Genomic DNA, 15,469 nt, shown 5'->3' with positions numbered 1-15,469 from the left:
CAAGGAGAAGATAACATATTCTCAAACATAATATTTTACATAAATACTATTTTCTAATAAAGGTTAAAAGAATGAGAATTTGTAGAGCGAAATGTGATGGTATTCCCAGGTAAGTGTTCATTGTTGACTATACACTTATTTCTTATGTGGAGTTAGAATTGTATACTTAACCCTGGTAATAGAGCGCTTTATTCAATTTTCAGGGATTTTAAAGAGGTGCTTTTTGGTGATTTATATTTTAAGTACGGTAGACTCTCATTATAACGAACCCCCGATATAACCAACACCTCGATTTAACGAACCAAAGTTCGTCCCTTTGGATTCTACTCTAAGAAACTCTTAAATTCCTTCTATATAACGAACCCTCGATATAATAAAGAACTTTTTTCGTTAACCAGTAAATCAAATTTTCTGTCCCCTGAACCAATAAAACTTTTATATAACGAACTCAAAGTACGACAAACAAAACAAAACACACGCAATGTTTTCAATATTTTTTTCAAATGTCCAACTAATTTATCATCTTCCGTTTTGACACAAACAGCATATTTGTCCACTGAATTTTGAGGTTCGCATTAGACTTTTAAGTTTTCACCAAATTTTGGCGACCATGTGTGTTTATAAGCATGATGTCCTTTTATATTTGTCTCAAGTGACATTTCGACTGTCACCATAATAGGCAATTTTTCCTGCAAAACAGTTTGGTAAATCAAATTTAGAGCTATTTTTGGAAAAAGTTAAAACGCGTGTTTATACAACGAACATCCAAATGATTTATATGATAGATTGCTTTTTGTAAACAAACACAAACATATTCTAACCGAATTTCGTGTGATTCAACTTTGGTTAATCTACATATATTTGACGGTATTCTATAGTGAGATATAAATTAAAAGTGTTTTTTATCCAAGTTCTTCTAATGAACAGAAATTTAAGCGATTTTGAGAAATATTAGGGAAAAATTTCCATTTTTTCTGATCTATCGATATAACGAACTCTCGGTATAATAACGAACTTTTTTTCATTCCCCTTGGGGGTTCGTTATATCAAGAGTCTACTGTAATTCGCCTGTAAGATTTTGAAGGTTATATACCCTGTAAATTGTTTTCTGGGAGGGACCACAAAGGCGATTTTATAATGTGTAAACCTCCTATTTACCCTACAAAAATTTCTACCTAAAAAAATGAGGTACCGTTCTTTTCACAGAATACTTAAAAGGAGCTTAGGTATATATATTTTTTTCGCTTATTCAATTATATCCACCTTCAACAAAATTTCACTGTTGATATTTATTTTACAAATTAGTCTTTTCTCGATTTTAGTTTCTCAATTCTCCCTTCTGTTGGGTGTTTTCACCGCACTATCACTTGTCGCATCTCAATCGTGCATCACGCGAGTGTTTCTTCACACCAAAGAAGTTTGTTTTCATGAGATATGCGTCAACATGACATATACCCGTCTCGGTGTTCATTGCCCATCTCAGAAAGGTACGTAAGTATTCAAAATTTAGATTTTCCAATAAAAAAGGCCTTGATTCTGTGCATGCTTATTTAAGCAAAAACACGTATACGCATGTGTGCTAAAAAAACTACATATATACGTACTTATATACGTGCATATATACGTGCATATATACGTACATAAATTCCGTACATATATCTATATTATAATGCCCGTATACGTCTGTCTGTCTGTCTGTCACGCAAAATGGTAGCTTAGCTGCGCAATAGCGAAAACCACGCAATGCGGTATAAAAAGAACGGGCGAGCCCGTGAATTTTACACGGGCTAACCGACTAGTACGGATTAATTGCTACAAGGGAAGAGTGCATTAATTTTACTTGTTTTTTCTCCATCTTGATTTTCCCACTTATGCTTAATTTTCCCTACCAGATATAAATTTCGTGCTAATATATTGAAAAAATAAAAATACGATAACAGTTTACCTTTTTCTTAAACTATTATATAAACTGAATCAACTTATTTGACAGGTTAATTTTATTAAGGTTGTCAGATATACCAAAATACGTAATAAATTAAGTAACAATATTGACTAGTTCGTCTCTGTGTCAACGCCGGCTATTATTAAGCAACACGCGGATTGCGGTTTACCGTCGTAAACGCGTTATTTATTCGCTAAATTTATTTTAAAAATAAGCCGATCAAGACTTTTTTTCATTCGTAACGTTACGCTAGTTTTCTTATAAACCTATCCTAATGTCACCAAGAGGGCCTGCGTAATAAGAGCCAGTGTGATTTGTATAAATGGGATATTCGTGTGTTTATTTTAATTTATGTGTTTGTTTAAAAAATTAGTGTTTATTGTTGCTAATCACACGCTATTATTTCGTTTATAAACAATCGAAGTAGTGAAAAGAAACAACCATAAGTAATAGTTATTTTAAGAGAGAATTACATCAGAATGTTCTTGTTTAAAATACGAGCTCAGGTTGTTGTTAGCTATGAAAGCAATGATTCGAGCCTGAATTTATTCTTATTTTGTTCTTATTCTCAAGCAGAATCTGAGGCTCGTGTACTTATAATTTTTTTCTTATATAAAAAGCGCGTTGTGCAATCTCTGAAATTGCCGTCTTAATCTCAGAAAAGATACCCTGGGGACAAGTTGTAAAACGTGCATTACAGGTGATAGGAACAAGGCGTGCAAAAAGTCAAATTCAAAAAGAAATTTGTCTAATAAATTATAACTTACTGTCAAAAAGTTTTATAGAAAAAGGAAAACTGTAGCTATCTTATGCAATAACTAATTAATGTTACTTGGAGGAAATACTTAATTGCTTAAATGACGAATCATGTTTTTTTCAAACAAATTGTTTTAATAAATAAATGCTTTTATGCTTCATTATTTTTTCTATTTCTATCATTGTCTTCTTCTGTCCCAACGGGCAACTGACTTTCAATCCCTCTCTTGGATACAAGGTTGTTGATGCGTTGCTATGTTTTCGGTAAAGTCATCCCCGTCGAAGCACATTGAATTACCGCGACAAATGGTTACACACAATAAAATTTAACTGTATACAAAGTTATATATTTTTATTATAGTACGTTCAAACATGAATTAATTCAACAGGGCAGCTGTTTAAAAACTCCATAATAAGATTCATTTGAAGCGCAATCACGAATCAAAACAACAAAATAAATGGAACCTCGCTACATTCGCATTTTGAAATAGGCAAAGTGTAGCACATCATGTAAAGACGATTAAAAATATGGACTATTTTACAACGAATACATTTTGTCTTAGTTATCTTTTATATACAATTTTGGTTTTAAACGCACCAACATTATGTCAAAATACAACGAAGAAAAGCGCAACAGGTTTTTTTATTTCTTTAGTTTTATTTTATCTATTAAAAGAAGCATATAGCTAGAAGCAAACAGGGGTATATTCTATAAACTAGCCAAATTTCTATTCTGTAGCGAGAGCTATGACATGTTTTTTATTCATGAAGGCACGTATCCCATTCTTTTACATATGTTGGGAGTAGGGGGACTGCTGATGGCGTCGTAAATTCTCTTGCCACAATGCTAATTATTTCTTTGGAGAATAAACAATTCATATTTCCCTCACTTAAAGCTTTATTACATTCACTGTGTTTACTTCCTTTTTTTTAGTACAGAAGATGAGCCAGCAACTTGAATGAAAAATTGTATTTTTGTCCTTAGTAAAGCCTTGTGGACACAAGCAGTATTCTTCATGTGATGTGCCTGAAAAATGCATCATGTTTTTTTAGCACGCCATGCAACAAAATTATGCCAAAAATGTTGCAGAAACACTGTAAGAAAATAAACTGAGTTTTATTTTGTTGCACGTTTCTGCAACATATTTTTGTTGTTTAAAAAAATTATTTTGTAAACTTTCCACGGTGTAGTCACTTGCTGCAACATATTATTTGCAGCATTTTATTGATCAACCAATCAAAATGTTTAAAAACAGTTGCCTATATGTGACTCACATATTTGAAGAAAAGCTTAAAATTGCTAGATAGGCGAAGGTTTTAATTTTCACAAACAAAAATCAGTAGTAATAGTGAAATTATCTGAGTTATTTAATGTCAAGTATGCAGGAAAGGTTTTAGAAAAAAATTTCTATTTGCTTCAAATTCTATGCAAGAGAGCTGTAATGGCAATATTGTTATAACTTAAAATGTCTTCATCATCATCATCATTCTTGACTTAACGTCTGTTTTCCATGTTAGCGTGGATTGGACAGGATATATTAATAACTTCCTTTCAGTCTGATCTGGAATGTGTTGGATCTAAACTCAAATTCCTTTCCGTCAAGTCAGTCGTTATACCCTCCCGCCAAGTCTTTCACAGTTTACCTCTGGGCAAAATTAAATTCATTTGTATCAATGCAGATAAAATCTTTGAATGCCTAATTATTATGAACTCTTGAAAATTCATCAAGTGTTACTCTCCAAACTGGTCTCTGTTTTGTACCTATAATCAAACTTAAGTTTCTCATTTAGTTTAAAACTCTTTGTTTCTGTTTTCATCCTCATCTAGAAGTAAAAAAAGCTTTAAGTAATATGCCCTACAGCCAAACACTTGCTTAATTAATGTATAGAATGTTACAGCATATTTTGCACTTAAAATTAAACGAGAGATGTTTTATGCGAATATAATGCATATAAATGTGTTCATGCACCTAAAAAAATTTCTAGTGTTTCCAAGGCTTAACTGAACATAAAATTAAAAATGAAGTTATATAAAAAACACACATAGTTTATATACATTTGTTTACATTTCTTTTAAGAAATATTGTATTAAAACTTTTCCATGATTTTGTAGTATCTTCACATAATTTAACTATCATTAAACTATGTGGAAACAAATAAATATAGTTTAGTGATAACAATATGAAAAATTTTTTTTTAAGGGATCTTAAGGTAACAAAGCTTGTTAAATTAGACTTGTTAACCATTTTCTTCAGCTCATTAAGTCTTCACTTTACCTGAGGCATAAAAAAACCCTTATGCTCTATGTAATGATCTTCCTATAAACTATTTTTGAAAAAAATTACTTAATAGTCAGAGACTTTTTTATAATATTGATACCAAATTGTTCTGTAATATTTTTTTTATTTTTTAGTACCTGGTGTATCTGCAACTTTACCAAGCTACAAAACAAGCAAAATTTCGAGCTTGATCTCTTCAAGCTTTGCAGTGAGAAATTCATCTTTAATCTCAAGCACAAGCAACTTAGTAACACTGACAACAGGAGGCATTGCATCTAATATACCCCTAATGAACTCTTCTGTTGTAAGCATAGAAATTGGTTTACAGTCAAGCGTTTCATTAAGTTTACCCACTGAAATGATTAGTTCAACTTCAATTAGAACTGGCACATCAATTGGAAATGGTACATCAGTTAGAACTGGTACACCAGTTAGAACTGGTGTACCAGTTAGAACTGGTACATTCATTAGGACCAGTACATCAATTGAAACTGGTACATCAATTGGAGCTGGTACATCAGTTAGAACTGGTACACCAGTTAGAACTGGTACTTTCATTAGAACCAGTACATCAATTGAAACTGGTACATCAATTGGAACTGGTACATCAGTTGGAACTGGTACATCAATAAGAACTGGTACACCAGTTGGAACTGGTACATCAATTAGAACCAGTACATCAGTTAAAACCAGTACGTTAGTTGGAACTGTTACATCAATTGGAACTGTTGCATCAATTGATAGCAGCAGTAGAGGATATAGTGTGAAACCATATATATCAACTTTGAATAAACACTTAATTACGGTACTGTCCACACTGACCACACCACTGCATTCAATAAGAAGTTCAATGGGGAATATTTCTAAAATGTCAACAACCGATGTTTTTAGTAGCAATCACTTTACAGCGACATCTTCTAATGTAACACCTTCAATATTTAACACAAGAATTTCAATATCTAATACTAGCAAATCAAGACTTCAAGAAGGAAGTACCATTACGAAAAATGTTTCTTCAATATCATTAAATACTGTTCTACCAACAAATCTGGATACAAGTGTACCAATAATATCTAGTACTTTACTGTCAACAAGTCCGTCTTATACCATTGTCATTGTTTCAACATACGTACCTTGTTTTGTTACCTATACATGGAATTCTAGTGTATTAAACACTAGTTCTTTTTCTGTAGTACCTACACCCACTATCAGTCGTAATCATTCTTCAATGTATTCAACAACTAGAAAGAGCATCAAATCATTAACTTCTATGGGTATTAATTTTACAACAACCATGCCATTAGATCGATCTAAAGCAACCAGTTTTAAAAAATCATCTGAATCATCTGCTTTGCTTTCTGTACTGCCTTCTAGAACAATGGCTGACTCTTCTTTGGGTCAATCCAAAACTACTTTTTTAACCTCATCAGCATATCACAGCAGTTTATTGGCTATAAAGCCTAGTACTGTGGAAGATAGCTTTATAATATCGTCGTCCTTATCAAGAAAATCGTCAGATAATCAAACAGTGCAAAGAAGGTCAACCATTGCACAATCATCTAGTCATGAACTTAAAACTAGTGTGTTATCCTTTGGAACCGAAAGAAGGAGAAGAGCAATTGATTCAAACAATTCATTATCAAATGATAGTGTTTTATTAAATGTTACACAGAGTACCAATTTGTCAGATGTTTTGTCAACTAGTGTGAAACCATCATTTACAACCTTTACAATGAGCACAACAATGCAGACAAAGCTTTTATCAACATATAAGTCCCTTTTAACCTTATCCAACCACAACTCAACATTATCCAACCACCCTTCAACATCCAAAGCCCAAAGTATAGTCGCAAATTTTAGTTTAACTTCAATGTCAACCAGAAAGTTTTCCACAAACTCTAATTTCACTTTATATTCAAACACAAGTGGAGCAACCTCAATATTTCCCCAATCACAAAATTCATCTGTACTGTCAACAACTTCAAATATCTTCTTTACTACAGCAGTGGAAAATTCATCAAACTTGTCAGAGTTTATTGCTGTAACAGAGACATATCTTGGGTCAAGTTTTATTTCAACACTTGTGAACACAAGGGTCGTCATTACAAGTACACCAAATACCGGTTTATCAAACATCCTGTCTACTGCTGCAGTCAAATCAAGCTTTTCGAAGGTTACCACCGTAATAAAAACAAATATTGAATCAGGTATTATCTCAATGCCTGTAACCACAAGGTCCTTTATTACAAATACATCAAATACAGTATTGTTGAAAAATACCTCAACATCAATGCCAACGTCGCTGGTTAAAAATTTGTCATCAAAAATCATTGCAACATCGCTGGTTAAAAATTTGTCATCAACAATCAGCCCAACTTCGCTGTCCAATATTGCTGTTCACACATCTACCTTAAGCCTTTGTTTATCAATTTACTCAACATTGGTTCCTGTTTTTACAACAAAATTATTTCCTTCAAGTTCAATGTCAGGTATTGCTTCTAAAATAACGCATTTCACAAGCACCCATTCACCATCTGAACACACAGTTGTAATTGGAGTGGTGACAACTCAACATCTTTCAGCATATACACAAACGTACCCCTATTCATCATTATACACAAAAGGTAATGTCCCACACACAAATGTTCAGAGTCTGTTAACATCATTTACGCCATCTCATTCTGTTGTGTCTTCCATTTTAATGTTATCAAACAGTACATTTCATACAGAAATAACTAGCCTTAGACGAACAACAGAGACACAAACTTCAAGAAACAAAGAAACAACAATAACAAAGGTTTTTAATAGCCTATCGACAAGTTATGTGTATAAATCTTCCGAAATTGTTGTTTATTCCACAAGAACTTTATCAACTGGTGACAGACTGTCATCACTTACTGTACGTACTGTTAAATCCATGTTTACAATTTTCAGTAGCCAGTTGACTACCAAATTGACAACATACGAGTCATTGAGTACACCATCCATTCAACCAACAAGATCTTCATCACAAAGTAGAGAGATTCATACTTTCTCCTTTTCAGTGGCACCTTCTAAATCAATGACAGTAGCTTCTACAACTCCGGTAACGACTGCTGAGCCAGAAACAACAGCAAAACCTGTTAATAACAACTTGAAGATTGTCATAAATGTGCATCCATCTGTTGATGTCACTACAAGAGCATTTCAAAGTGGTCTTGAAAAGAAATTAGTTGATACCTATGTTAGTTTGAAATCTATTCGTAAACGAAGAGCTGTATCAAATGGTGATGCAACTGTAAATGTAGGTTAATATATTTTTAAATTCAGTTGATGTTGTTTGTTATTATCACCTAGGATACATTTAGCAATTTTTCACCATGAAATTAGCAATTTTTGTAACCTATATGTAATTTTCAATTTATGGTTTGTTACATCAAATCTAATGTTAAAAATAATATTTCTAGATAATTAATGTGGCGAGAAATGGAGGTACCAATGTTGATGTTGAGTTCAGCGTACAAGAGAATGGTATTGTTGTACCTGCAGGAGATGCAGCCAAAGTATTTAACTACCTGAGTGAGAGTGGACTTCAAAAAAGATTGGGATACAATGTATGTACTGAATTTTGTTGCTTACTTAAGGGGGGGTTCGCAAATCGAAAAGTGTGCACTAAACGTCAATCTGATGTTAGGGAGGAAGGGCGTATATCTTTTGGCATTTAATAGTAAAAACTCATTTGGCCTCTAAATGCTTGTTGTGCGTGCGAGAGCTTGTAATTTTAAATGATTGATGATACCCAAATACTTCCATTTAAATCGATATATAGGAGGAGAAAAAAAAGCTGGACGTAAAATCTATATATTATAAATTATATGCCACTCGTTTGTATAATTGTGTCAATCTAATTTTTATTGGAACTAACAAATTAATAAAATAAAAACACTTTAAAAAATTAAACTGCAGTGCCCACTTGATCTGATAATTTTGGCAATGATAACAAAATAGTCAGTAAAAAGGTTGCAGTCATCTGTTACTGATTTCTGGTTGTTTTGCACTTTAGTATTGTGAAGATAGATAGATAGATAGATAGATAGATGTGCATATTTTACATGGCTAGCCTCACAAATATCGAGGGATATACCCTGTCTATTATTTCCAGGAGAGGCCATGGCGTAGATGGAGAGTCCTAGAGTATTTAATGCTCATTTTGAGCTACGCAGATCCAATTAGAGCCCGCGCTCTACTAGACAACTCCCGGCAACATCCAACGGCCCACACAGTGTGCCATTTTCCCAATTTCCCTCAGATGGCTTGGGTTAACCCGGGGCTATGGTAACATTCACTCGCCCATGTTGAATCGCCGTCAAGAGGAATCGAACCCCGGTCTCCCGCACAGAGTACGAGAGCTATAACCACTAATCTACGGCGCCACAATGTTTTCTCAATAAAACTTTCTTATGTTTACAATACTTTCTGTTGTTAAGGATTAGAAATAAGATAAATCTGTTAACTATATACTTTTTTCGAATAGGTGATTGGCCCTGTAACATCAGTGGCACCTTCCAAACCTTACACATTGCAAGACGTTCTAGGTATGGTTGTCGAAGAGAATGCAAATACAAATATGACAAATTCATCTGTTCAAGCAGAATTTCGACGTCAACTTGCAGAGTTTTATAAGATAGGTCGAAATATAGCTGCACAAGTTGAAGTGACGGTAAGTCACAACTCTTAGTATCCGCGAAAAAGTGGAAATATTGTTAGTGTAAGCAGTTTTGTATCTTGACCAAAATAATCATGTTTTTTCAACATTTTCTCAACATTTTTATTAAAATGTTGTAAAATAAATTGTTCTTTCTCCAATATACAGTAAGCAAACGGGAAATACAGAATTAACCTGTAAGATATTTTTAACATTATCCACTTTTTTATCAGAACGATTTTAAAGAATTGAGGATGAAACAATTTTTTTAAAGAATCGAGCTTTTTAAAAGCTATTCAGAGGTATCTCTTTTAACCCACACCGCACCCAGCGAAAGAACACTAACTTTTGAAAACTTAAAAACGTGTTCTTATGCTGTTCTTGATTTTCGGCCTAACTGTTCTAAGAAATCAGGCTCTAATAAGAAATGTATATATTGGAAAAAACAAAACATTGATAGGTCACTAATTTATCTTAACTGGAAACATTTAATTCCCTTTTAATTTTTCTTTTTTTAGATTATTTTTTCAAAGCGTGAACTGGGTGGCATTTATTACCTTGAAATGTATTTCACAGTCAATGGATCCGTACAGAATGCTACACATGTTGCTAGCTTCTTCAACAGCACATCATTGAATAGTGTAGACGCAGCTGTTAATGTGAAGGTAGCTATTTATGTAATTGTTAATTAGATCTCAAAAAAGTCCTTCTGTAAATTTTTAATTGTTAAGATATTTACAAAGCCCCTTCAGTGAGCTTTTTCTTGTCACAGTAGTTTTCTTGCGTTTTCACTGGAATATGGTTGGCCATTTTAGGCTGGTAGTCTCCCCTATGTTGTGAACACAAGATTCTTAACAATACGAGAAAACGTGGTGCGGATGACAATCAAGCCATTAGTGAAGCAAGATGTCACCACTTCTGCATATCAACAATTCATCGAGTTGAAAATATCAGAAATCTTCATGTTAGGTAAACACAAAAACCGGAGGCGCAGAGCGGTCAGCAGTGTCGTCACACAAGTATGTATCCAATCTCTTACTTGAGTAAGTTGTGTAGTGAGGTCAGGAGGAGAATATGAACAAGTTTGTTTTTATTGCAGGTCAGTCTCATAATGCCAGTAAATACTGATCAGGCAGAGGTAACGTTTGTTACTGCAGACCAAGGAGAAGTACAGAGTGGGCAGAAGACTGCTGATACGATGAACAGATTGTCCGCTGCAGAAATGCAAGCAGTTTTGGGGGCCGAGGTAGGCGTTTTACACGCTAGAAAGAAAGTAATAATAACTTCCAAGTGTGCTTAAAATATGTTGACTTCATTCGTTATTTATTTCGTATCTCAATTCTCTTCGTTTAGGTGGTGTCAAAGCCTGCACCGCTTGTTACTGTTATCCCCGTTTCAACTTCTGAGCCGCCATATTGGATAATTGCAGCTGCAACAGCACCTGTCGTTTTAATCGCTTTACTATGTTGTTTGGTATGTTGGCGTTGGAAGAGAGGTGGTCCGAAGCCAACTCCAGAAGAGGTGGAGATGGTTGATAGAACTGCGAAACCTGAGGTATGGGCACTAATTTCAGAATGATAAAAATAGATTTTAATATTAACAGCATTTTTTAATAATCAAGTTGACCAACGGTTCTGAAATTCCTTCAAAAATTTTTTGTTTAAGAATTGTTCTTGAATTCAGAATTTTGGACAAGAGAGTTCTTAGGTTACTCAGTTTAAGAAAGTTTAAAAACAACTTGTAAATGGAATTTGGATTGCTTGCAGTTGTGGTTCTTGCTAATAAAATATGTGAAATTAAATGTGTTTGATTTGTTCTGGAAATTTTTCAAAAGTTCCGTTGGCCACCCTGAGTGCATAAATTAGTTCTCTTCGAGTGCACACCTTTCTTTCTCTTTTACTGGTTAAAATAATTTTATTGTTCTAATACAAACGTTAACGTGTAAGTCACTAAAGTTAAAACTAAGTAACCTTTTCGCAACCCCTTACATTTTACAGGCCTCTCCAAGAGATGTGGTTGAAATAGAAGAAACAAAAATAATAAGCGAAAAGAAGGAAATGACAATCCCTCTGCACGCCACAAATAATAATATTCCAAGGCACAACGATGAGTTAAAAACTTCAACGAGAAGGAAAGTTCGAGGTTTTAATAAATCGTATGGCAGGTAAGTGACATGCTATTACATACGCAAACATGTACATAGCGATGACCACGCCCTAAATTGTTTTATTTACATTGTTGACTTTATGTTGACCCTTAATGACGTTATTGTTAGAAAGACTTCTAACTAACTTCTACTAACGCTAAGAAAGGCTTGTTGCAAAAATGGACCAGTGTTTAGTTGGGTTCGTAGTAAGGCCGGCTAAATGTGTGGTCGCTTTTGTTTTGAGTCCCGTTCGAGCATACTAACATGAATTTTTTTATAATTATTTTCATTAATGAAATCCTTTTTTTCTTGTTGAGCATGCGTAGAAGGTAAAAGTTTTCTTCTTCTTAAATACCAGACAAAATCGAGCTTATGAAGGGGAGAGCGAACAGGAAGATGATATCGAAGAAGAGGCAGAGGAAGTTGAAGAGAGTGAAGAAGAAACAGAAGATGAAGAAGAAGTGATAATAGTGAGGTACGACTGGCTGAGATTATTTTTAAACGTTGGTTTTCTTTAAGTTATCGTTTAGTGTGAAAAGAGACTTCTTATTCCGTGTTTTAACTGTTCGGCAAACTCTCATATTTATTAGAAAGTCACCTGCACAACAAAAACATCGGCATCATCATCAAGACATTGAAGTCAAACGAAAATTAGATTATGAGAATAAAATAAGAAGAACTCCGCCACAAAAACCACCTAGAACACCCATTCCTGCATCTCGCCCGCATGAAAGACAACCTTTGGAACTTACAGGCTCTACGATGGAGGACGATGAGTTTATTAAACCAGTTCACGTACAGGTAAGTCCGATAATTTTTTATTATAATGCCTCGTAAGAGTTACTTTTCAGTGATAGCTACTAGGTTTACTAAAAAATTGCACTAACAATAACTTCCCTAAATATTCCAGAATCTAAGTTATTCAGCTGGCCATGTACCTACTTTCGGCAACATGACGGAGAGCAAAGGCTTGACATCCAACACTCCAGTACGATTTCGAACAAATATTGAAAACATGGAGGAGTTCACCAAGCCAACTGGTCCGTTACCATTGCTTGATTTTAAACAGACATCGTTGATAGCCGCTGCTCCCGTTACAGTAAGTTAGACTGGATAACTACATTTCTTCCCAACTATTACTATAATCTTCTTTTTTTGCTCCGTTTCCCCGATATGTTAAACTGTATTCCTTGTATACAAGGTAATTGTAATAAAATATCTCAATTTTTTGTGCATCTACTATTAATATTATTTTTTTGTTATAGCTTGATCCTGACTTACAACACAAGGCTGAAGTTGAAAGACTTCGAAACAAGCAGCGGCAACGTGATCACATGGTTTCCACTGCGTTCTCAACAAGTACGCGTAATTCCAAACCACCTGAAAATCGCTGGCAACGCGAGCAGGACGAGATCGATGCAGTGTTAGATCCTGCAAATGCTAAAACAATTTCCAAGTATGTTTTTTCAGTTAGTTGGTTTGTTATCTTTGTTTATTTGGAAACTATTTTTAACTGTTTTTTTTTGTATGTTAGTGCGTCTACTCGTAAAGGAAGGATACGAAAACGTCTGAGGAGAAAAAACAAAATATATATGGCACCTACAGAAGGAGCGCAGAAGAAAGAGGATGTCCTATTGAAAAGCTTTCAACAATTTTCGTCACCACAGAAAGAATCGGTATGGTCATTCATTCATTTATTCATTCTTTCAATTTTTTATTCATTCGTTCATTCATATATGGATCAATTGTTTGATTTATTTGTATTTTAGGTACAATCACCGGAAGATGACGCAGAATCCGATGCTGAATCTGAATTAAGCATGCGCGAAACGAGTCGTCGCATACATGCGTTGTTAGATGATACCTTCACTACGTTGAAAAAGTACCAAAAACACCTACCGAAAGAGGAATCGTCGGGAAAACCAAAGCTGGAAAGCGATACTAGCTTTCGAAGTTCTACTCCTCGACGATATGCTGGAATGCCACCAGCTCTTCCTGAGCCTCCTCCGGCTCATGGTAGAGCTACTGCTGCGCCATCAGGGTTTGGCAAAAGAAGGGAAGTGGCATCAAATCCTTATGCGAATCCGTACAACCAATACCCTGTGTTGGCCGAACCCATGGTAACTTGGGATCCACTTGAAAGACAAAGGTTGGTTAGGTTTGATTTATATTTTGTGTATTTTCTAACAACCCTTTGTCCAATCAACTAAATCGTCTTTTTTATTATTTAGATATATTAACCAAAGATTTGGGTATCCTGTGTATGGACCTACAGCAAACACTTTAACAATGCCATACGGAATGCCCGGACAAAATGTGTACATGACGCCTCTTCAACAACGCCCTGATGGTATGGGTGGAACGGTGTGGAGTCCCTACGCCAATGAAAATATCACAGCCAATCCAGCATTTAATCATACCGCCGTAAGTATTTGTTTCTATGTTAAGAATTTTGATGGTACTGACTTGATTTTTAAAAGAAAATGTTGATATAAATAAGAGAATTAATGCAGGATATAATACCTGCGGTTCTAATAGTGACGAAATCTAAAAAATATATTTATGAAAAAGTATATTCCAGGTGGTATAAGCTATATGAAAAACCTTTATTTTCTAGATGGGTTTACCTGGTCAAAACTCTTTACCTCGAAACTTGAGAGACGACGATTTTAAGCTAGCTCACACCACCACACTCGACATGGATGATTTTGGCGAGTCGAAAAAAAGCAACTCGCAACCATTAATAAGAGCTATCAAAGAGGAACTTCTGAAGTTATCACAAAACGCACAAGGTAAAACTAAAATACAGGCACTGCAACAAGCCAGCGTAGCTCCGAACAGCTAGCGTAAGATGTGATGTTTTTTATGCGAATAAAAATCTTCTGTGTTGGAGTACTTGCATGCCACGAAGAGTCGCGTGACAACCAGTCCATTTATCATTCCTGCGTTTTTTTTTTTACCAGTGAATTTATTTTTTAATTGGTGCTTTTAACACTTTACGGTAAGTGTGTAAATATATATAAATATAATATATATAAATAAATATAATTTATTAATTTGCTACGAAAAATTATTTTAATATTTATGGTTTTAGTTTTATCTACAGAAGCAATTGTCAAACAGAAAAAGCAAGGGTACCATAGCATTCCTTTTTTCAAAGGAACCTAAAAGTGGAGCTTTTTCAGACCCAGGTGAAATTTTTCAAGTTTTCTAGCCATAGTGTGTCAACAATATAAGACTATAATGAATACAGTTCATCCTGTACATGCGGATAGATTCTAATGCTCGATTGGCAGTGTATAACTAAATAGTCAGGAAGGAGACAACAACAAAAATGGAGAAAGTATGTACCATCCAGGGACATTAAAAAAACATTTTTATGCTGTCTGCTACCTGACTACACTGAAATCATGCACATAGTGAAAACTTTTCTTCATATAGGTGCCCTCTATGTAAGGATTTAGCTGTACTACCTTCAATAATTCTGTTTTTAATACAACTTTTTTGCGTTATGTTTTGTACTGTTGTAAATAGAGAATTTCAGATGGACTAATCTTTTTTTGTCGCCGAAACCCCGTCTGAAATGCAAAAATAATCCATTGTGCTTGTATTCAGCAAAAAAAATACCTTAAATTCAAAACAGAATTATAGTGAGTTGCGAA

General features: G+C 34.4%; 1 protein-coding gene across 4 annotated transcripts; it reads left to right on the top strand.

The window, feature by feature from the left end:
* LOC130662415 (uncharacterized) lies at positions 1-15,356 on the top strand. 4 transcript variants are annotated; one of them, XM_057461287.1, is made up of 19 exons: positions 1-109; positions 1,323-1,487; positions 5,112-7,466; positions 8,022-8,260; positions 8,424-8,570; positions 9,491-9,676; positions 10,180-10,326; positions 10,477-10,680; positions 10,761-10,907; positions 11,015-11,215; positions 11,659-11,825; positions 12,166-12,282; positions 12,398-12,608; positions 12,718-12,906; positions 13,073-13,263; positions 13,342-13,483; positions 13,577-13,956; positions 14,039-14,231; positions 14,425-15,356. In XM_057461287.1, exons 1-19 carry the CDS (start codon positions 97-99, stop codon positions 14,650-14,652), a joined length of 5,622 nt encoding a protein of 1,873 aa, XP_057317270.1. In that variant the 5' UTR covers positions 1-96; the 3' UTR covers positions 14,653-15,356. The 4 variants fall into 4 exon arrangements, with proteins under 4 accessions (XP_057317270.1, XP_057317269.1, XP_057317267.1 ...); XM_057461286.1 differs by having other exon boundaries at positions 5,112-7,601; XM_057461284.1 differs by having other exon boundaries at positions 5,112-8,260.
* The last annotated feature ends 113 nt before the right edge of the window (positions 15,357-15,469 follow it).

This window comes from Hydractinia symbiolongicarpus, chromosome 10 (genome assembly GCF_029227915.1).
Source record: "Hydractinia symbiolongicarpus strain clone_291-10 chromosome 10, HSymV2.1, whole genome shotgun sequence".
Classification (NCBI taxonomy): domain Eukaryota; kingdom Metazoa; phylum Cnidaria; class Hydrozoa; order Anthoathecata; family Hydractiniidae; genus Hydractinia; species Hydractinia symbiolongicarpus.
Note: the sequence above shows the minus strand (reverse complement) of the source record. Positions and strands in the feature narration are given on the sequence as shown.